Source organism: Micropterus dolomieu, linkage group LG07 (genome assembly GCF_021292245.1).
Source record: "Micropterus dolomieu isolate WLL.071019.BEF.003 ecotype Adirondacks linkage group LG07, ASM2129224v1, whole genome shotgun sequence".
Lineage (NCBI taxonomy): Eukaryota > Metazoa > Chordata > Actinopteri > Centrarchiformes > Centrarchidae > Micropterus > Micropterus dolomieu.
The window spans coordinates 27,908,685-27,932,688 of NC_060156.1; the positions used below are offsets into that span (position 1 = coordinate 27,908,685).

At 40.0% G+C, this 24,004-nt stretch overlaps 1 protein-coding gene across 1 annotated transcript; it reads left to right on the forward strand.

Moving 5' to 3' along the window:
• Positions 1 to 1,014: 1,014 nt before the first annotated feature.
• Positions 1,015 to 23,800, forward strand: hibch (3-hydroxyisobutyryl-CoA hydrolase). The gene is made up of 14 exons (XM_046053638.1): positions 1,015 to 1,133; positions 1,472 to 1,514; positions 2,148 to 2,279; positions 2,852 to 2,936; positions 3,316 to 3,396; positions 3,519 to 3,571; positions 11,794 to 11,872; positions 18,795 to 18,940; positions 19,809 to 19,895; positions 20,024 to 20,082; positions 21,045 to 21,126; positions 22,150 to 22,269; positions 22,541 to 22,574; positions 22,795 to 23,800. The coding sequence occupies exons 1-14, from the start codon at positions 1,087 to 1,089 to the stop codon at positions 22,908 to 22,910; spliced, it is 1,164 nt and encodes a 387-aa protein (XP_045909594.1). The 5' UTR covers positions 1,015 to 1,086; the 3' UTR covers positions 22,911 to 23,800.
• The last annotated feature ends 204 nt before the right edge of the window (positions 23,801 to 24,004 follow it).

Below are 24,004 nucleotides of genomic sequence, written 5' to 3' on the forward strand. Positions count from 1 at the left end.
AAAATGTTGACAACATACAGACTGAGTGAACACAGCCTGGCCATAGAAAAGGGTCGCCACAGACAGAGCTGGCTACCACAAGAGGAGAGATTCTGCTCTCAGTGTGACAGAGGATAGGTAGAGACAGAGCTGCACTTTCTAACCTCATGCCCCAAATATAAAACACTAAGACAAAAACACTTTGCAAACATTCCCCAAATATACCCCGAATTCAAATTCATATCAGACACACAGAAACTCCCCTGTTTACTGGGAGAAATGCCCAAATGTGAAATAATTGCTGCAAAATATTTCTCCTCATGCCGTGAAGTGAGGACAACCAGTGGAAACTCAGACTGATACAGAATAGTACAAATTTTCAAATGATTATTATTTTGATTGTTTTATATTTTAGTAATTGTTTTGTTTTTACATTTTATACTGATTTCTTTTTATTTATTTATTATTCAATTAACTTTTTTTTTTTTTTACAATTTTTGTTTATTAATATACACACACACAAATTTTACGGTATTATCTATTTTTTTTATTTTAATGTTTAATATATTATTATAATAACACACATTATTGTTTCATTTATTTATTTTATTTAAACTTTTAATATATTTTTATTTTTTAACACACACACACGCTTACTTTTTTATTTATTTATTTATTTTTAATCTTATTTTTTAACACACACACACACACACAATTACTCTTTTATTTATTTATTTTAATTTAATTTTTAATATTTTTTGAACACAAACACACATACGCTTTAATTACTTTACACCTCAATTACTTGTTTAATGAAATGTATGGGGTTGATTATTCTTATGTAGTGTGTACATAGACTGTATATATGTATATATGATGCTTTGGCAATATTGTTGTTATACGTTCATGTCAATAAAGCTACTTTGAATTTAAATGAATTGAGTGAGAGTGCCTCCTCTGCGCAGTAGGTGGCAGTGTGGCAGAAACACGGCGAGGACTGAATCTCCCTCGGTGGTGCGTACGCCCACTGTTACGTCGCCACGCCGACCAATCAGGGGCAGCTCGGTGCCTCTTTCAGGAAGTTAGAGAGCTGTGCCTGGACGACATATGTCAAAAATAAGAATGTCCTTAACCGTTTTAAAGTCTGCTTACAGGTATGTGGCAAGTGATTGTGTTTTTAGCGAACCTATAGAGTATAGTTTGGGGTTTGCTGTCCTGAGTTACTGACATCATGTAGCTTGTTAATTTATGTCAGCAAACTGGATTCAGTAAGTAAGATGAAGTAAGTCCCTGCGATGCTAGTTGCTGTGTGTAAACACACAGAATGTGCTGCTGTATATACTGTATACACACAGCCCAAAATATGTATTCATATATGTGTGTAATAATGCTGTAAACGGGCACTCCAACTGTGTTAGTGTTGATCTGAAATTAGGTCTATGAAATCAAATGTTTTTAAATACTAACTTTATACTTAATGTCTTTCCTTCAGACTGAGGTCTCTCTGCAGACTGCAGCGAATCCAGGGCCACATGGTGAGTAAACCCCTCTCATTTACTACATGTTGTATTCAGAATCAGAATCAGAAGCAGCTTTATTGCCAAGTAGTGTTTTACACATACGAGGAATTTGCTGTGGTGATAAGGTGCTACACGTAGACAAACATACAGTCAACATAAATAAATGTGGAAATATATAAATATGGAATAGAAGAACAATGTTGCAGATATATACATGTGCATTATTCTGGGTCTGTGCCGTGTATTATTGTATTCTAGCTACTGTAGGTTTTCCAGTAAGGAATAGAGATTATAGGAATGCAATTGTATGGTTTTACTTTTATTGTCACATACACAAGTATGCGCAGTGCAACATGTGCAAAATTTGCTCTCTGCATTTACCATTCTAATGTTCTAAGTAGGAGCAGTGGGCGGCCAGTGCAGCACTGAATCTCCCTCGGTGGTGTGTATGCCAGCTCTTAAGTCAGTTCCTGAATAGAGACATTAACCTAAACAAACCTGATCTGGAGGACAGTCACACAAACACAGAGAGAACATGTAAACTCCACACAGAAAGACCCTCCCACAGACAGGAATCGAACCCAGCGACAGTGCCAACCTCTGAGCCGACCTTCACAGAAACGTCCCGTTGTCTCTCTTTTGGCTCAGATGTCGAGTAAGGTGGAAGCAGAGGTTCTTCTGGAGAAAGTGGGCAACGCAGGTGTGATCACCATAAACAGACCCAAAGTCCTGAATGCCCTCAACCTGACCATGATCCGGCAGATCTACCCTCAGCTCAAGGTATGTAGAAAGCTTGGTTAATGCAAACTTCAGCTTCAGAGTGTTTGACGTGTCATTTATTACTGCAGTGTGTTAGTGATCGTAAATGGCTCCCAGTATTTCACTTACTGTGACATTGTCATGCTTTTGATGCTATTTAGAGTTGGATACATTTGCACATAAACCTACTCAAGACTTGTTAACACTTACAGATATACTTGTACAAAAACCTTTTCACACACTATTTTACTCCAAACCTCTACACAGTCTCATCACATAAAAATGTACCTCTTGTGCTTGAATTTGAAGGAGACAGCTGTTTTGTATTGTGTGCCATTTGCTTGTTTAGTTTACCAGGAAACTGAAGGCCACATCTTTACAGAGCCCTTACTTCAAACAAGGACAACTCTAAAATAGAACACAATTTGTGCGAAGTGACTGATGGTGTTTTGTTTAAGGTCTCAATATTAAGTTGTTTTAAGGTGTTTTGGAAAGTGTTGTTTCATGTTAGTCACGCGTGAAATTAACATACGATTTGTTTTTGATGATGATTTTCCATACATCTGCTGCTTTTTTGTTTTCCGTGATTCTAGAAATGGGAAAATGACAATGAGACTGACATAATGATCATCAAAGGAGCAGGTGGGAAAGCCTTTTGTGCTGGTGGAGACATCAGAGGTAAGCGGTAGGTTCAATCGCTGGTGTCTGGATAGCCCAAGTTAGGACCTCTTATCTGGGTCACAGAGATAACCACGGACGATGTTTGAAAAATCCAGCATGTCATTTAAAATCACTTACCTTTGTGTGATTTTAAAAAACAACAAAGATGGCAGCCCACCAGCTAACCGGTTAGGAAACACTTGCAAAAAGCAAAACAGTCTTTATTTTATTATTTTTTTATCCTTCAGTGGACGGGATCTGAATGAATGCTAAGGCGGGAGTGGCACATACTGGGGCTAGGGTCTGGGGAGCTTTTACTTTTATGTGCAACAGTGTGACTGTAGTTAAAACATGTTGCTTCATTACTGTTTTGTTACGATTTGTTTTTTCCTCTCAGCGGTCACAGAAGCGGGGAAAGTTGGAGACTCTCTTGCGGAGGACTTTTTCCGTGAGGAATACATTCTCAACAATGCTATTGGTAAGAGTTACAGTTACACCACATTCACTTATAGTCTCCCTTAAATCTTTCCAAACAGTCAAGCCTCTACTTTATCAGTTTGTATATTTAAAGTCTTGATTTATTTTATTTTATCTTTCAAGGAGCATGCAGGAAACCATATATCGCCCTTATTGATGGAATAACAATGGGAGGGGTGAGTACATTTCCTTTTTATTTATTTCAGTTTGTATTATAAGGTTGAGTGAATCTTACAATGTTTATTTCTAAATATATGCATGAAAAGACCCCTTTTGGATCCTGGTGTGGGGGATTGGACCTTGCTCTATGAGGTGTGATATTAAAATTAGCCTGTAGGTGTCAGTAGAGAACTACCTGCTGCTGTCACCTGATGCCTGTGGCAAGGTGGCCTCTGATTGGATGAAATATAAAGTGACAAAGCTTTGTTGCTGCCCCTGGTTCTTCCCCTCCAGGTGTCAGATATGGGTGGAATTTGAATTTGGACCAGTTTGCCCCACAATAAGCACAATGAGACATGATTCAGACACCACAAATGCTCATTTACCAGGAAGGACTTATTGCAAAGGTCTATAATTTTATTTAATACTTTTCAACTCACCTGGTCAGAGAGGATGTCTGGCATGTGCATGAGTCTGTCCTTTTTTTCCGTCTCATTTTCCATCATGACCTTGACACTGATTTTACTCCTGAGGCATCAGCGAGGTCGCTCACAGCCACCAGTATCTTCTGGGTCATTACTTCTCATGTCGCTGTGCATGAGTGTCCCTGTGGCACAGACATGTGAAGACCTAACAAGCTGTTTTGCACAACATTGAACCTCACAGTTACACAAATACTGGCCATTAGGGTGCACTATACACTCTGCTACTCCTGAAATCTCTGAGGATTTTTTTTATAGCTTTATGTGGTACAAATCAATATCTTGATCAGGTGACTTAGTTTGTTTGTTTTTTTGTCAAGTCTTTGACACTGACACTGTAACTCAGATGAAAGCTTTCACCTCCAAACTCACTGTGTTCAGACATAGCGTCCTTCTCCGTGAATGTGTGATTGCATGCACATATAGGGCTGGTAAGATTGGATTGGAAAACTAAAAGAGTTATTTAATGCATGGTTTTGTTGCACACCGACTCTTTCAAGTAGAGGCAATCAGAAATAATTTGCCATGAGATGGGCTGAAGAAATGAAATGATAGCAGTTGGCTCTTATATAGTTTTGTCTCTGTTGACATAGATGACAAAGAAGAACACAACACACTGAGGAGGTTCAGGTTTTTTGTAGAGCCCTTATCAGTGAGGCCATGGACCTGATGATGAAACTCGAAGGATAAAATGGTGAATGTTTTTGGAGACCATGGCTCTGCACAGACGCGGTCAATTTCATCTTGGTTTTGTCTGTTGTGAGAAACTGACGTCTGGTGCTGTAGTGGTGCACTGCTTTCTCTCAATGAAGGCTGTAAGCTGCGAACACTGAGTTGGACCAATTCAAAGAGGCACACTGACTTACCTACACCTATGGAAGGAGCTTATTATGCTAATTAGTGTTGTACATGGCAATTGCAATTTTATTTATATACCACATTTCATTACACGTAAATTCAATGAGCTTTACAGTGAAAGACAAAATATAGAAACACAGCAATAAAAACAAAACATCAACACAGTCAAATAGAAAGAGGGATTCAGTTTCTGAGAGTCTAGTTGAGATATGAATGCTCTTAAGTTTTGATGATTTTCCAAATTCAGATCAGTATCCACATTAATGCCATTGTTTCCGACTTGCTCACTGTGTTTCAGAGATAGTGATGCCCAGTATGAATACTTTGATTATACAAACATGATTAATTATCCTAATAACTACATCCAGTTGGCATCCAGGTACAATACGTTACAAAGATAGATTATACTCATCTGTTTAGTCATTACCTGCATTTTTACAAACAATGCTTTTTCCAAAAAACAGTCCAGAACAAAGGCATGGCAACTTCAACAACTGAAGCCTTAAAGCTGCGTTAATCCACATTGACATCACCTTATATTAGCAAACAATTGCTTATGTACACATGCAGCAGACACGGAGCATTAGCAATCATTTGGAGTCCTGTTGATGAAATAAATCAAGTGATCACAGACTCTCCTTTTAGCTCCTGAAAAAAATATGTTCCATATGCTCCACCATGCTGACCTGCTAGTTGCTAATTTTGTCTTCCTGCATTTGATGGCAGCAGAGGGACTGTTGTGTTGATGTCAAAGTTTCTTGGGCTGACCTGTATGAATGTGTCAAATTTCATAAGAATTGACCAGTTAATTCTACTTGCTGCTATTTCTATACTTCTATATCTATATATCTGCTGCTATTTACTGCCAGTACAGAAAAATGAAAGGAAACACAAAACAGTTCCGCCTTTGTTTGTTAGTGTTTTAGGTAATGTAATCCACAGGGGGAAGAGTCCTAGAAGCTGTGAACCAAAAGACATCTTGTTTGCTTGTTTTTCTTATGTTTAGACAGCCATGATGACAGTAAAACTCCCACTTAACCATTTTCCTTTCTGAGACGGAAGCTATAATTTATTTGTCAGAGCATTACTGAAGAAGCAATGTAGGGTGATAGTGCAGTAATGGATGCAAGGGACAGCTGAGCGCTTGCTGATGTCTGATGTATATTGTACCATATGGAATGGTACTTTTTCTACTCTTTTCCTATAGGCTAATAGCTCTGGGGGGAAAAGTGTTCAAAGTACAACTCTCCTATCTGTCATGTCAGTACAGAGATGACACTAATGTTGACGCAAACCGTCCTCTGCTGTTTAATGTTTGTAGTGGCTGAAAACAGGCTAGTTCTATATATGGAAAGGTCCAAGAGCTACCAGAGTCCCTGTTCCCAGATCTGCTCTGAGCTCAGGGCATAACTCCCACGACGAGTGAGTATTCTTGCGCTAGTGATAACAAACCACCAGGGAGTAAAGGCATGTCATTAGCAGGTCAAAGAACACACACACACACTGTCTATCTGTTTGCCTCTCTCTTACATCAGTCCAATCTCATCTCAAGCCCATCATTTACTGCTCTCCAAGTTTAAAATCCCTAGAATTAAGGTCTGTGAATGCTGAAGTGTTACTAATCCGTGTCTGCTGTGTTTTGTGTGTAAGCAGACACCGTGTCGCTCTTTTTCTTTTCAGCGTGTTTGGGTTTCACTCATGAGGTTTCAAACATTTACAGTCACGTTCAGAGCACACTGTTCTTAAATCAGTTTGTAGCAGGGGTGGCGTAGCGCCTGCTGACCAGTTGATGGCTATTTGTCTAGAGCTGTGTCACTGCAGTCTCTTTCGCCTGGAGGACACAGAGCTCTCGTTTGCTAATGTCCACATCATCTAATGAGAAGACGAAGGGTGAACAAGACCGAGAGGCAAAAACAGACCTCGGGGTCCCTGCATTAAGGTTTCAAAACCTGTTTGTGCTTGTTTTAAAAGTGGAAAGTAACTATTTTTCAGCATTTTCAAACAGACACATCTTTCTCTTTCAGCATTTAGAACGTTTATGTCACTTGTGTCTCTTCACACAAAGTGGAAGGCTTCCTCATTATCTACACATGCTTTTCCGCTCTGATACGCTGTGCCACTAATGAACTGCAAAATCAAAAGTGTTACAATATTATTAGGGAAGGGTACCTAGATTTGACTTTGCTTGGAGAGCAGAGGTGGTAAAAGTATTGCAGCTTCCCCATGTCACCTCAGTGGATTTCACCTCACCTGTTTATATCCAGTAAACCAAATATCATAATGAGGTAGGGCTGAAACGATTATTTGATAAAATCGATAAAGAAAATTCTTTGCATCGATGCTTCCTTTAATCCATCTAACTTTATAGCACAGTGTTTCGCAGGGACATTTATTACTGGCGCACATCCTGCTTTCGCTGTGAACACAACGTGATTATGATGGCGCTGTTTGCAAAGTGGAAGAAGAGAGAGAAAAGTGCGAGGGACAAAAAAGTGTCCAAAGTATGGGATTATTTCAAACTAAAGAAAACAACAACTCTGTGATGTTACCGACCGTCCACCGTAAAACGAAACTTATGTCGCCTTGGCAACAGCACGACAGCATCTGATCAGAAAGCAGCCGGTGTTCTGCCAGCGGACCACAGACAAGGTAATAGCAACTTTAGCATTTAACTGAAATCCTGATTGATTGTTGAGTTGAAGCCAAAGTAAGCCACAGTCCTCAGCTGAAAATTGTTTGTTCTCCTTTTTGGGCCGTGAGCTGTAACCTCACAGTCATTCGTTAACTGGGTGTCGGGGAGCTGCACCTTTTAACTCCCCTGCAGCTCTCTCTGTAGCTCAGACAATCCCTGCTACCTGCGTCTGCTGATCCATCCTTTCAACCAGATTCTTTGTCTTTATAATTTCCGTCTTTATGATAACAAACAGCTGTTTCGTGTGCAGGATCGCTCATTTCCCGTTTCACATTTCACGTGTGTTTTCTTGACAGCACGCTGAAAGTCGCGTAGTCTGCACGAGCCTTTACTATAACTTGTAGCACTCGGGTGATGTTTGTGTTTGTAAAGCAGCTGTCTGGTTGTTGGTCTGATGTTTGCTGTATGACACACTATGAATTTCCGAAACGACTAATAAATATCTATCACCTCTAAACGTGCACAGCTGATCCTGTTCCCGATAGGGGGGTGTCGCCGCCAAGCTCTACTTCTTAAATGACGCATCGATGAATCGTTCGTCGAATCGTAAGAATCTATAGAAGCTTCGAATACTAAAATCATCATTCGCTGCAGCCTATAATGAGGACTATGTGAAGCCCTCCATATTCTCAGTCAGTGTAAACTGGCCTAGCCAGGTTGTAAATTTTGCAGCCCATTCTGTTTGTAAGCTTTAGATATAAACATGCTCGTCTGCACACTTTTACACATTTCGATTGTTTACAGCAGGATCTGGAGACTTGTTCTTATATGGTGCTTGGTGGTACCACACCAGCACGTCACAATGTTCCAGTACTTTTATGGTGAAACTCAGGGTAATGTGAGATTAAACGGCCCCTCCATTCCTCTGGGTGCATCTGATGATTATTTCGAGAAGTTTGTTTATGCTTCCCCCTTTCTTTGTCCCTTTCTGTCTTTTGCTGTTTCCGTCTCTCATTGCTGCCGTTCTGCTTTCCCACAGGTGTTTTCAGGTTGTGTTATTTCTACACTTTGGAGGAAATGGCTGCATTGATGTACAAGGTTCATTTATCCTATCTTTCAAGTGCACTCCATTTTACATGACTCAGTGTCCATTAATAGATGAAGACAAGAGGAACTGAGGATGTGTTCCCAAACATTAGCCTAAACGTTAGGAAAACTAAAATGGCCAGTATTATTGAACTACGCCATGAAACAAAAAGTGGTTTGAAAAAATGCAGTATGAAATTGAAATTAAACATACACTTAGTTTGGCATAAAACTAATGAAATACACATTTAAAACATTATTTTTTTATCATATACTGTATTGTGGGGTTGAAAGTGAATCTCCGTTTGATTTCCTATTTCTATTCTACAAAGCCAACCTGACAAAATGAACCCTGTCAGTCTGTGCCCCGAGCCAGTGCTGACATGTTTCCAAAACACAGTCATCTTATTATTCATGTCCTATGCTGACAGAAGTCACCGTCTGCTTCTTTTATTGTTTATATTGTGATCTGGCTCTTCCAAAGAGCAGCTACCCTTGGCATGGGTCTGTTTAGTCTCCAGTGATCAGATATTTTTAATCCTCTGTGTGTGTCGTTTGTCACCCAGCCATAAGGTAAACCCTCTGACTCTGTTCTTGCTGTTTGCTAAGAGCCAGCTGAAGACAAGTTGTCCACTGTAATCACTTCTTGTTGTTTGGCAGTGATTTAGCACTCAGTAGGTGGCATCCCTTGTATATCTGTAAGGTGTACTATATTTCAGATAATTGATGGTTTTATTGATCTGCAGCTTCAGCTCGTTATTTATAGTAGTCTACATTTCAATAAGCCGTTGTGACAGTGGGTTTGAAGTCTGTAACTAATCAATTTGCTGCTTTCAGCTTCTCAAATGTGAGGATTTGCTCATTATTTATTGAATGTTTTTTTTGGGTTTTGGACTCAACAAAACAACAAAACAAGCTGTTTCATCTTGGGCTCTGAGATTCTGATGGGCATAATTTACTATTTTCATAGACTAAGAAACTAACAATTGCCTGATGAAACAAAAATGAAATTAATCTTTGCGTGCAGCCCTATTACTACATACCGAAAATACTGACATTTCTGCATTCATCACACAATTGTTTATCTTTCTATTGTTCTGTTGCCAGTTTCCTGTGTGCTACTTTCATCTGCCCTACTGATGTTGCTGCTGCACTAATAAAGTCATCTTGGCTCATAAGGGGCAATAAGGATTTTTTTACTGCCCCAGGTGAATGTGATACCCTTTATTTCTACAGGTTTATAGGTTGTTAATAAATACCAGCGAATGGGTGATAAGACCACCAGGTGCTGTGGCTTCTAGCTTTCAGTTGCTTTCCAGCCTTTACTGTTGAGCACGGTAAGATAAGACGCCTCCACTGTCCACAAGTGTTTCCAGTTCATGCTGGAGAGTGGCAGTTGCTACCCACAGTTAACCTGGTTAAATAATTTAAGGGTGTGGCACTAACCTGCCATTTCATTTATTATTTTATATATTTTTTGAGTTTTGGAAGTGCTCCCACGACGTAGTTCAATAAGTTAGTTGAGCTAACGGTAGTTAGCTCAGGGAAGCAGTGAACCGAAAGCTGATTGCAGGTTGTAGGTGACACTGTTATAAAATTAAAGATTTTTTTTATTTAAAATAACTTCTCTTTTGGACGCAGCCAGGCAAGCTGTTTCCCCATTTGTAGTCTTAATGCTAAGCTAATGAGCTGTTGTCAGTAGATTCACATACAACAAAGAGACATTAGAGTGGGATTGATCCTCTTATCTAACTCTTGGCAAGAAAGCCAGTAAGACTACAGGTATTCTCCAAAACATCACACGACCCGTTTAAAGAACCATTTTTAATCATGAAGATTCAATATTTGTATAGTTTTTCCAAAACCCAGAAAAGCTAAATGTACGTGACGTCATCTCAGTATAAAGCCTGACAGACTCAACCAGACACCAAACAGATGTGTCGCTGGCTGCACAAAATTGAAACTAACTAGAATAGAGAAATGTTTGTTGGTGTAAATGATATTCAGCTGGTACGAGATTTACGCAACACAAATCAATTATGTGAATTCATTAAAAGAAATGAATCACTAGTATCATGCAGTTCATGTGGATGAACCCTCAGGGGATTCACCTGACGACCTTCCACAGTCATAAATCGCTACCAGTCAGTGACATATAGCATTTTTCTCTGAGCTGACCAATAAATGACCCTGCTCCTAGGTATCACAACATTTCTTATTAAGTAATTCCCCCTGTGGGTGAATCATTACTTAATTAATAAGACATCTTCCAGAATAGTAAAGGTCAATGAAGTGATGGGATTTCTTTGTACTGTTGAAGCACATCCCTCCAGAAACACAATTTAGCTGATTACAGTATCCATCTTGTGAGCCTCTTGCTTTGTGACTTGTTCTATTGTGTTTTTATTTTGATGACACCCACATTGATTGAATGATTCATCCTGATTTTTGCTACTGTCTCATCAGCAGGCAAATAGAACATGAAAAAGAGACCTCTGTCTGCGTGTCTCCTGCTGGATAAAAGGCAGTTGCATGAATAAATGAATGAATTATTCGTTTTGGGTGATTGTCATTAAGAAATAGTGTTTACCATTCTTATGTGTGACACAATCTTGTGAGGTTAGCTTGTTGTCCTGGAGTTAGAGTAATCTATGATCTCTACAAGTGTCAGAAACTGTCATTAGGGAGGCATTTCCACCCCTAAAAAGATGTCTAAAGTTTAAATGATGCATTTCATCATAGCTGAACTACTTGCTCATTCACCTGTCGGGCAGTACAATGCACCTCTGTGTGTATCTACTGTGTTTTATGCGTATAAGTCAAGGACGTATGCATGGGGGATGTTGTTTCCATGGTAACCTGATAATCCGAGACACATAGTCCTAACTGTGCTGGAGGCTGATGAACTTTACCGTCCTCTGGCCGACGCTGCTCATTAGCCTTCACCTCGCTCTGGCTGGGAGCAACACACTTAAATCACACACACGCACACACTCTTATGCAGGGTCGGTCTGGTTTACTTTGTGTTTTTTCAGTCCGTATTTTTGCTCTCAAACTTCAGTGACGATTATTTATGTTTTTTCCATGCCTTGTTTCTCCCCTCTGTGTATTCTCAAATCAACTGCAGTCATGTTCTCTATAATCAATTATTTTGGTAACCTTTGCTCTTCTCTACCCGCAGGGTGTAGGTTTGTCAGTTCACGGACGGTTTCGAGTGGCCACTGAGAAGACTCTGTTTGCCATGCCAGAGACTGCCATTGGTAAGACTGTCCAGCTGCCCTGGTTCCTGTCTTCCCCGAGGGAGGGGTGGGGTGGGGCACTGGTTGGCCGACACCAGTGTGAGTGGGTATCTAGATCATTAATTATGTAGGAACGGGGATTTCAGTTGCAGACCTAGTTAGATACAGTTCATATACACGTGGTCTGTCTGCAAAGGAAAAATGACTGGTGTGGGAAACAAGAGTGTACAGGCATGCTTGTGACCAAGTTAGTTTTTGATTATAAGCAGAGGTGTTGAGGTAAATGTACCAGAAAACTGAAGGCAGTGTTGGAGTAATCATCACAAAAAAATAATATTGCTAGCAGTGGTAATTGTATGCCCTCATTAGATCACATAATCTGTTCAAATAAAAACGAATAAGATACCATAGAACAGTTTCAAGCCCAGCTGCACAGATTAAAACAAATCAACTTTATTGTCTTACAATAAAAAAATAAAAATAAGCATACAATTTTACACAGTACAACATTATGCAAAACCATTTCTCTACATTTAACCTATCCCAATTAGGAGCAGCCAACGAGAGCTCTAAGCCAGCTCTGTGTGGTCAAGGTCACTGACCACACAGAAAGCAGATCTCTCGTCCAGGCATTGTGTCTCCCTCTACCTCTCCTTCACTTCTCATGCGTTAGTCCCTGGTGTTGCCTGTGTAGTTGCTTTGGCTTCTGTGACATAAAGGATGTTGGTGTTAAAGGTTGCTGTCTGCTGTAGTGTAAAACGTTCTGAAATGGTTGTTAATAGACACAAGGTATCCTGTCCATTCAAATTAATACAAGAAACATGAATATCGCTCACCATTTAGAATGACATCATTACATAGACTGACCTCTCAGCCCTCACAGCTGTGACTGACTGCCAGTGTACCTGTGTAGGGGAGACTGCCCCTACTAAAAACACTAGGTTATTACTATTAAGAATTACTATAGAATTACCACAAAAAATATACTGATAATAATTATTAATATATATAATAATAATAATAGTGATTCTATTTTCATTTCTATTTATATTTTTGGAACGCACTATAGAAACTTACAATAATACTATTGAATTGGCTATGGTGATCTTATAGTGAAGTTATAATTATAGTACAGTATATAATTATAGTACAGTATGTATGTTTCCTGTAGTATTTTTATAACTATTTCAGTTATACTATATTGTTTATATAATATTACTATAGTGTTTGGTCTATGGTTTATTTGGATGCGCTATAGAAACATTATTCATTTACTATAACATTATTATAGGAATATTCTATAGTGTGTTCAAAAACAACTACAGAAACGGTGTATAATATTCTATAGTAATACAATTAAAGATTAAAATAAAATATGAATACTACAAAGATCTAGATACATAGTATTACTATTGAAATATTACACGGCTACTATAGTTAATAAAATAGCACTACAGGAAAAACTATAGCAGTACCATAGCTGGTGAAAAATACTATAGAACACTACAAACTTACTATGGGACACTGTACAAGTCTTATAGTATACTGTAGTAATACTATACTTAATTTATGTACACAAATGTTTTCTTAAATTTGGGATTAAAGCCAAGTTGTGTATTTGGTTATCAGTAACCAAATGGCTTACTGTATATAGAAACCATCAAGAACGTATCTTAGTGTCAGTGGCCATAGCCAGAGCACTAAGTTATAGTTTGCTCTTTAGCTGCCTGCCTCCTGGAGACAGATGGCCTACTCCTGAAGCGCTGAGGAGATTAGTAACAAATCTCTAACAATTGGCGAGTTACAGTTGATCTTATTGCATAAACTAGCTTGTTGTCACTTAACTCTAGATGGCTTATCACAGTTCTATAATTGTATATGAATTATTTGCAGAAAACCAACATACCAAAGCGTTAATCACCGGGTTTGTGGCTAGAAAGAGCCTGTGAACTGACCGGACAGCTCATGTTCTCGGTCTTTCCTCATATTGTGTATTCAAGTCATAAAGATGGTTAATGGACATTGAGTTGGTCCTCGGGCATCTTTGATGATCCGTTTAAAGGCTCGACAGACCTTCTGGCCAAATTGTATCATATTTGGGTCGGAAATGCTTTGAGTATGTTGTTGCTTGGTTGATTGTTTGTTTGTTTTTTTTCCCCCTACAGCTTCACACGTACCCCAAGCTTATTCCGGAGCATTCTAGACTCGGACTCTGTAATCAATCTGATGCTTTTTATTCTTTCTTATTCTATTCTGTTGTGGGTGAAGATTATGTTGTCCGTGAAGAGGAAATGAGTAGCAGAAATAAAAAGCTGAGGATTCCTGTTGATGCGGTCTGATGGCTGTGTGGGATTTTCTCAAAGGCGAGGCCACAATGATGAGGAGGAGGAAATGAGATTGCAATGCATTTGCACAGGCTGCTGATTTGCTTTCTGAGGGGATTGATATACTGTACAGTAGGTGTGTCTGTTAGGGTGTATCTTCTTGTAGCTCAGTGCTTGTTTTCCACTAATCCACGCACCTACACTACCCTTGTGTCGTCCAGGAAGCCGGTGAAGTAATTAATTCTGTGTAGTCTCATTATTAATGCTCATAAATCTTGCTGTCTTTAAAACTCCCCAGTCACTTTGGCAAATAGGCAGGAAGTCTTTGCTAATCCCCTTTGGAGCAGCTGTGTTCACACGTTGTCACTATTGTTTTTAATAAAGGCACTTGGCTTCCAGGCCTCTGCACCACCATTCTCAAAACGCCCGCTCTGCAGTCAGAAACTTGGACCTCACAATGGACCATTTTCCACTAGAGCAACAGCATTTTCACAGAGATCGCAGCTGCTTGGAGACCTTACATGCTTATTTTAGCCTCGATCCTGGGGTGGAATGCTCTCAAGAGCCTCTCTCACTGTATGTGGGTTTACTGCAACTGCAGTCACATTGTGGCTTTTCCCACTGAAGTATGCCAAAATTATACAAGTTGCAAGTGCCGGAAAGTATTGAGCTGTCATCGTAGAATACAGTAAAAATGTATTTCGGCTGACTAGACCTCCTCTCTGGCCTTTATGGGTGTGTGTATAGATTGAGCTTGATTGACCGCACCCTCCTGTGAGCTTTGTTGCACTTGACAGGGTGGGAAAAATCCCATCTTATCATTCTTATTGGCACTTTGAGTCTGGTGACTCACGTAATGGGCAGTTTTCCTGAGCAGAGGTCTGATCAGCCAGACGTGTTGGTGTGCAACATTTCATCTTGCATGTTAAATTGAGCATTCCTATCTGCACGTTACATTACAGCAATGAATGTTCATCTTCTGCACCATAGTTTTCTTCCAGTGGTCTTCATGTTTTCTCTCCCTGGTTCTCTTACGAAGCCAGTTTCACTTGTTGACCTATGTCCTAATGTAGTTTTTCTGCTCAGTGTCAACTTAATTGTTAATGAGTAACAAGGTGGATAAAACAGGCTGTCATGGGCCTGATTGCAGAGCGTGTATTCTGTACATGTTTGAAGCATGCAGGCTAATTACTCTGAGTAAGTCATCACAACAACGTCCTCCACATTTGCATAATAGATGTTGCAGAAGTGTGAACAGAGCTTAATATGGAAGCTGTTCCCACTGTGGGGTATCCTCAGACTAGAACATTATCAGGAGTGCAAATAACTGTAGTACTCCTTTAGTTTGGGGTGGGAAGCCGGATGAGGGTTTTCAACTTGCGGCTGCATTAGCACTGAACTGCAGCTGAACTGTTGTGTGTATGTAGGCAAACATCCTCTGAGCAAAGCTAATGGATGGCAAGTGAAAAGAAGCCGTGTGTCACACCCTCCCCACGCCAAGGCTGGACTGAGGAGTGACAAAGACTTCAGTAACATTTACTGCTCAAACTTTTTTTGGACAGCTGCATTTATTTACAAACCCCTTTCCAGACACCAGCTTTTCCAGGACCCTCTTTACAAAGAGGGTTATATCTGGTTCAAATCAGCTGCCTTTGCAAAAGCCACCCTTCAAAGAAAGACAGTTACAGACATGTTGTGAGGTTAAAGTGTATATAATGTTAACACCTATGCAAATGAGCCTGAAGGGGGGGCACTTATTGGAAAATAGTAAATTAATGAAATACACACAGTCGATCAAGAGGCTAAATAACACATGGTTGGTTAAAACTAGGATAAAATATAATCTAAACTAACTTGATATGTTGACTGCTGGAACAGATTTGTTTGCAGGGTTTTCCAAATTATCATGTCATGTTATTTACTGCTATTGACATGTTTTCCTGCATCTCACAAATCATCTCCCTTTGGATAAATGGAAAGGGGCTGATTCATGTGATCAGGGTTTCCCTTATGATTTATTAATGCCCCCCTTCTTCACCACCAACAACAATACTTTAGAATTTAGCAATCACTCTTCAAAGACGGGGCCAAAACCAAGAGGGTGAGCCTATAAGGAGGGGTGCAAATGTGTGGCACCATTGTTAGGACTCACCACTTAAGCATAAATACTTTTGTTAGATATATATCAAAAGTTTAGCCTTGAAGGAGAATGCAATATTCAATTTCTTTCCTTATTGTTAACAAATATCATGAAAAGACCAACAATGAATATCACAGCCTCATAGCTCCTCTTCCTCTGTGCCATAGAGCTCCATTGTTTTCCAACAGAAACACATCAATGAGCCACACTGCTGCACTGAGTGACATGTTCCTCCATTACCTTGAACACACACACTGACTTTTGTCCCGCATATACCGTCCTGCTGCTGGAAATACGCAGTAGAGCGGCAAATGTGTGTTAATGCGCAGCTGAAAATAGTTCTTAACAAATGCCCAGTTTACTCCTGTTGGAGTGATGTTGGCTAAAAGCTACAGTGACATTCTGGTTTTTAATGAAGTTATGTATGTAAATCTTTAAATTTTTAAAAATGTACATCTTCGGTAGGAACCAATGAGAGCCACAGACTGTAGGGACGTCAGAAAGTTTTGATTAACACATTGTTGGAGGTTTTTTTGTTTGTAGCTATATGAGTACAGAAAAGTACAGAATAATACCATGCTGTGTTCTGTAGTCATTACATTTTAAATATAATATAGTTACTCCCTCAGGATAACTCTAGTACTAAAGATTCTTGTAGTGCAGGATTCCTTCAAGGCTTAAACTGTGCTTTTAAAGTTAGAATGACAACTTACTTTATACCTTCATAACTACACACACGTCTTTCACACTCATTCCTCTTTGTTACTCACACACACTCATTCCCTAACCTACTCTCAAGCATTGACGTTAACCCCTTCTGTGGTGGGATTAACAGATTCAGCCCCGCCCTGCTAGCATTCTGAACAACAGCCATAATCTGCCACATTTATGATATTACATTTTCAGCCGTGAATCAGGTCAACTCATCTAATCCCCCCCACACCCCACCCCCAGTTCAAAGGCTGTCAGAAAACCAACTGTGACCAATGGAATCTCATTTCCTGTCACAAACATTGACATCAAATTGAAACATTATTGAAAATACAGAATACATTCTGTACAGATTAAAGGGATTAAAATCTTTCATAATCATAAATGCTCATAAGCCGCATGTTTTGGTGTTTGTAGTGTGCCAGCACTCGTTTGTTTTGTTAATGGTTGTACCTAATCATACTGTACGTAAATCATCTCTGGGTGTGCTGGATATTTCAGGACGGTGGGGCAATGTGGAGCGCAATGGAATGCTTGGTATTTTTAGCCACACTAGTGGAGTGGCTCCAGGGAGGCAATGTCACTTGGTCAGTCCAATACTCAATTCTGTATAGACATTTGTGGTCCACAGGGAATGAGTCCTATTTACTTTGAATTAGGGCTGTAGCTAACGCTGATTTTAGTAATCGAGTATTCTACAGATTATTTCATCGATTCATCGAGTAATCGTATAAGAAGTAGCTACTTTTGCTTGGCACCCGCCCAGCTACCAGGATCAGCTGTGTAACTCATGACTGACGTTGCAACCCAAACTCACGGTCCAACCAGGCGGAGAACAACAAATACATTTACAGCTGAGGATTGCGGCTTACTTTGGCTAGCCTTCAACTCAATAATCAATCATGATTTACGTTAAATGCTGAAGTTGCTTTAACCTTGTTTGGGGTCCGCTACGTGGACTTGGTGCTAGACCGGGTGCTTTACAGAGTTGTTGATTTCTTTTAGCTTGAAATATTCTCATACTTTTTTACACTTTTTGTTTTTCACTTCCCAGCGTAAGCGCGATGTGCGACAGTAATAAATGTCTGTGCGAAACAGTGTGCTACAAAGTAAAATGGATTAACGAAACATTGATGCATAGAATTTGTGTCGAAGCTTTTAGTAATCGAAGTATTCGAATAACTTGATAAATCGTTTACAGCTTTAAAGAATCATTTACTAATCCCTCTCTCTTCTTTATTTTATTTTATTTTTTTTTTCAAATAACATTGATGGGCTAAAGGGTTTGTGATGTTGTGTGTGTGTGTGTGTGTGTGTGCGCAAAGGATTCATTGAAAATATCTCACACATTAATCAATAATGAAAATAATAGTTCCATTCCTAGTTAGTTAATGTAAATCGATGCTAGTGTGGTGCTGGCCCAAGTGTACTTGATCAACCACACATTGAGCATTTAAATGTTAATTATCATTTACATGCTTAGTCACTAGTTATCTGTGGGGTGGTTAATAATAAATTCACTCTTTATTTTAGAGAAGCTGTGGCAGATCCAGATGCCAGTGATATATCTGTACATTTAAAAAAAGTTTGACCACCAGAGTAAGTTGATTTATCAGCTGTAAAATCAGTGTCAGCTTCAAAAATGACGTTTTTATTCATGGGCATTTTGACAGGGTGAGAAGTAGTAGAGGGTCATGTTGCTCCATGAAGTGCATGTGCTTTGAGAGTGTACAAGAACTATGCCTAGTCTTCAGTTTTATTTTGGTAGGGCTTTTCCCTGACGTGGGAGGTGGCCATTTTCTGCCGAGGCTCCGGGGGAAGTTGGGACTGTTTCTGGCCTTGACGGGCTTCCGTCTCAAAGGACGTGACGTGCAGAGAGCTGGAGTTGCCACTCACTTTGTAGAGTCTAAGAAGGTACGTTGACTAAAGTTAGTTGGTAAACTCACCATGCCTTCACAAAAAGTTGTACTTGACTAAATGCAATTGTTTTATTCAGATTGGCCAATAAAAGCATTCTAAGTTAATAAAGGATAATGTTGTTACCAGCTCATGTACTGTGAGAGTGATGGTGGTGCTGCAGGGAGGAGTGCAGAACACAAGCTCCTCTGGAAAGCCGGATGCTGAGTCACACTCTCTTTAAGGTGCCAGTATACACTGGCTGATCCGGAGGCAGGTTGTGTTTGTCTTGCTTTTGGTGTGCGGTCAGAGCAGTGGGCGGCAGAGTTTGTTTAAGACTCTAACCTTGATTTTCAGCACAGACGCGCAGTGGGGTGGATTTAGTTTATTTGTACAATTTCTGCAGCTGAGTTTGACTAAAAACAAAGCTGGAAAAAGATCCCACCTTAATAAAGCAAGGAAAAGTCTGATTAATACATTTTTGTTGTCCGTCTCTTAAAGATCAAATTATCTCTGGTGAACACGTTGACATTCTAGTAGGAACATTCCCACGTCTGTGACTTCCAGGCTGGCTACTGCACAGCAATTTATTCATGTGATATCTTCTCATTGAATAAAACTCAAAAAAAGTTCCCTCGCGCTGTACCAAAGGCTGCTTGATCCAGCATCCTGCTTCCAGAGTAGCCCATTCTTCAACAATGTATTTCCTTACTGAAAACCAGGAGGGAAAGATCTGCCTCCTTGTGATGTGTTTTTAAAATGATAAAAGACTGAATGTAGCCTAGTGACTTGTAGAATCAACAGTCAATTGCAGACAAATAAGCAAATTTAAAAGCATTCCTGAAATAAATTGTTAGTTTTCATGTCAAGTCATCTACTTCAATAGATCCCAGACCTGGAGAAGGAGCTGGTGGACTTGAAGTCTCCCTCTGCTGAAGACGTCTCCAGAGTGCTAGATTCCTACCAGAACCAGGTTAGAATCCTTAACACAAACATAAAATATCCAAAACAGTTTAAAAAGGCAACGAGTTGGCCCTCAGACATCTGTTTTCATGTGACCCCATGAGAGACTGTGTTGACCATTGTGCCCTCTCTCCACAGAGTAGACTGGATTCTGAGAAGGTTTTTGTCTTGGACAAGCACGTGTCGGATATTGACAGGTATGCCTTGAATCTCTGTGTTCCCAAATATAAACAGAATCTGAATGGTTCAAACTAGTAAGCAGCTAGTCACTTAAAGGATAAAAACCTGCTGCTGCATTAGCTCCCACTGGTTGGGTGGGGTGCAAGCACAGTTGGGAGGAGAATTTGTGTTGTGTGTATGTAGGCAAACATCCTCTGAGCAAAGCTAATGGATGGTAAGTGAAAAGAAGCCGTGTGTTACACCCTCCCCACGCCAAGGCTGGACTGAGGAGTCACAAAGACTGCAGTTCACAGGGAATGGACCTTTATTGTAATTGTTGGAAAATATCTGGGAAGAAACACAATGAAATACAAAAAAACAACAGTCCCTTTTCATGGAGGACATTTTGACTTGTCATGCACGGGTGTAAGTAGTAACATTACTGGTGACTGCGTCGTACAGGAACACTGTAACAAAGTCATTGTTGCTGTGCTGCTTTGCCATTGCAGAATGTCTGCTGTGAAAGGCTGTCTCCACACAGCCTGAAATCATGTCAGAGATGACATTAGAGAGACTAAAACCAACCATGTGTTAGTCCGTCTCTCATCACCCTGACTTCCCTGCCCTGTAGTTGGAGTCCACTCAGATACCATTCATCCCTACTGACGATGTGCATCTTTAAAAGCTGATCAGTACTCTCCCAAAACAGCTGCGCACTGTAGATTTAGTAGATGTTACTCAAACAGGAGTACAGTAAATATCGTATTTGTTGGGGACTATTTTTAGCTGTGGCCACAGAAAATACTTGGTAGTAGAATCAGTTCATTGTTGGTTTTGCTTCCTTCACGGGTTTTGTTGATGTAAGAAAAATGGAGAATATTGCCAGCCTGGTCCTTTGGCCTCAAACTGTAACAGCATCACAGCAGACACTGAAAGAAGAATTCTTCTGATTTGAGTTTGAATGAGAGTGAGCTGCATGTTGGTCTGTCCTTCCCTTCAGGCTGTTCAGCTCCAGCAGCATGGAGGGCATCATGCAGAACCTGAAGGCAGATGGCTCAGAGTTCGCTAACAAACAAGCGGAGGTATGATCTTGACCTGCGGCTTTATCCGAATCACTGACATCATTCATTTATTCTCCAAGCAATTGGTAGAAACTGCACACGTGTCCCTAGATTTCTGTACATCAACTGTCCTGAATGCATTTACACCTACTGCATATTGTGGTTACACAAACTATTTCAAAGTACTGTCCATTCAGCCATGTTACTCCACCATCAGATAATTCCCACTGACAGTGCTGGAGTAGAGCCAGGGTATTATTTGCTTTAGCAGTATATGTTGGTAATTAGCAATTTACCTCAGTTTAAGCACTTAATGGGGTTAGTCTTAGTCTTCCTTGTAGGCTGTGCCACAATCCCTCCCATGAGATTGTGGAGCTCTTAGCCCACCACAGGGGCTTCATTCCACAAATGTTCCTAATGATTAGAAAATGGACTATTCAAGCATGTGACTCTTCTCTGAGTGTTTCACGTCATTTCTACCCCCATAGTCCAATGAGATCAAACGTGGGATGCAAGGCGCATAACCTTCTGAAACAGTGCACATGCCCAAGTTTAGACCCCACCCCTCTCTTCATTGTTCCTCTCCTGATCACTCCAGGATTACTAATAGTGTACCACTAGCCAGCTGTTAATGTGAGCCTCCATTGACTGATCATTATCTGTTTATTATTGGATTAGTAACATTTGAAATATAGTTCATATTAAAGAACTGTTTTAAGGTTTAACAAATATTGCCTGGCTGCTTTCATTCAGTTTAACAAACATTTCAACCCATGAAAATGTGAATTGGGGCCGATGACGGTCAGCTCAGGAATCAAATATTTATTATAAACCCACTTCCTCAGTTACCACTACACCTCTGACTCACTGCCCTGCATTTACATGGAACATCCATAGCCGCCTTTCTCCTCAGTTACACGTCCCTTTGCTTGTTTTTGTCCACAATTTTATTTGATAATTCATTCTAAAAGCAAATTAGGCATCATCGCCGTCTTTCTGTTAGAGTCTCCAACACAGAAAGGTTCCCTGTGTCTCCTCTTGCAGACGCTGTCCAGGATGTCTCCCACGTCCCTGAAAATCACCTATAAGCAGCTGCAGGCGGGTGCATCTCTGAGCCTGCAGGACGTGTTGGTGATGGAGTATCGGCTGAGCCAGGCCTGCATGGTAAAAAAAAGCAACAGGCTCACTAACTGGCGTGTCAGCCTGCAGGGAAATTATTAACATCCATCAGCTTCATTTTTTATACTTTTCACTTTTGTAGTAATCATAATTGGAAAGGAAGAGAGGGATTAGTAAATGATTCTTTAAAGCTGTAAGTCAGTATCACTTACCTTAATAATCTACCACAGCTGTTTTAGTTTGTTTAGGATTTGATCTGTTGGAGTAAAACCTTTAAAGGATGTCATCTCATGAGATTGTTTCTGTTGTTTTGCAGAGGGGCTGCGACTTTTATGAGGGTGTAAGAGCCGGTAAGTCCCTGCAGTATTGTGGACAACAAAAGTTGAATAGGGTGGATGTGAATTTCATTCATGTGGCATAATTTATATGGATTGCACAGAAAGCTAATACAGAACTAAAGTACAATGAAAAAGAAAGTAATATTGATTTAAAAGTTATTTAAGAATCACTACCGTTTGTCCTAAATCATCTGATTTCCCATCTTTGTGGTGATTTTCTGCATGTTTCCAGTGCTGGTTGACAAGGACCAGAATCCCAAGTGGAACCCGTCAACACTGGAGGAGGTGTCTGATCAGACTGTAGACCAGTGCTTCTCCTCGCTGGGAGAGAAAGACCTGACCTTCTGATGTCTGTCAGCCAACAGCTGCTTCCCACCTTCAAACACGCACCACCAAGCCTTCGCCAAGCCTCCAGTCCCCACATGCCTCTACAGTTAGTCATGTGAGAGGATAGGAGAAAGTCTATTATTCTATGACAATACATGGATAGGTTGTATACTTATTAGTCTGACTCCCTACTATTAAATACAGTGGTGACATTTTACAGGAAAAATCCAGGCTGGTCAGATTCATGTTCATGGCCAGAAGTTGAAAATAGTAGCAGGAGAGGTAGCTGACAGATGTCCCGCATGCAGAATGTTTAGAGTTGAGGTGCTCTGCAGTGGAAGTGGAATCTTTGTTTGCATAAGTGATAACTCTCTTCTGCTGCAAGTTCAAGGACTCTGCCGCACAGCAGCATGAACATGAGGACATGGGAGGAGAAAATGATCTCACCACTGAGTGCTTCATTACATTTCCTGTGGCTTGGATCAGTATCGTCTGTATTTCTACAGTGTGGTCACTTGTTGTAATTGAGATAATGTATTATCTCTATTTCTGTAGTTTTGTCTTTTTTCCCCAGTATGCTTCCCAGTATTTGTATTGTTTTAGATGTAATGTGGATTAAAAAAGGAATTCTCTGACAGATCCAAACACTCCCCAAGACAAACGGCAGATATAGAAGTACATAAATATTTTACTCTGAATGCATTTACATGATTGTTACATTGAGCAGTTTGAAATGTGTGTGATATAGTGTGTTTTCATAATTAACTTCTGATGGACATGTCACTGTTTTTCAGTAGGAGTCAGATCACCTCCCTAAACATTAGTTTCCAACAGCTGCATTATTTATGAGCCAGACAGCCAGATTAGGCATCGATGCTGGAACAGAGGGCAATAAAGAGTTGGTAATGTAACAAAATGTTCTTGTGTTCTTGGTAAATGAAGGAGGATCTTTTATGGCCTGCTTATAGAGTGTTCTTGTAAAACATTGACAAGTCAAGTCTAAAGTACCTTTTGTTATCAGCAGCATGGAATCACAAGCTGCTGCTCAGATTTGAACTCTAGAAAGTCAACACATTTGTTTTAATTGCATGGTGGTTTACAAACTGCAAGTCTTG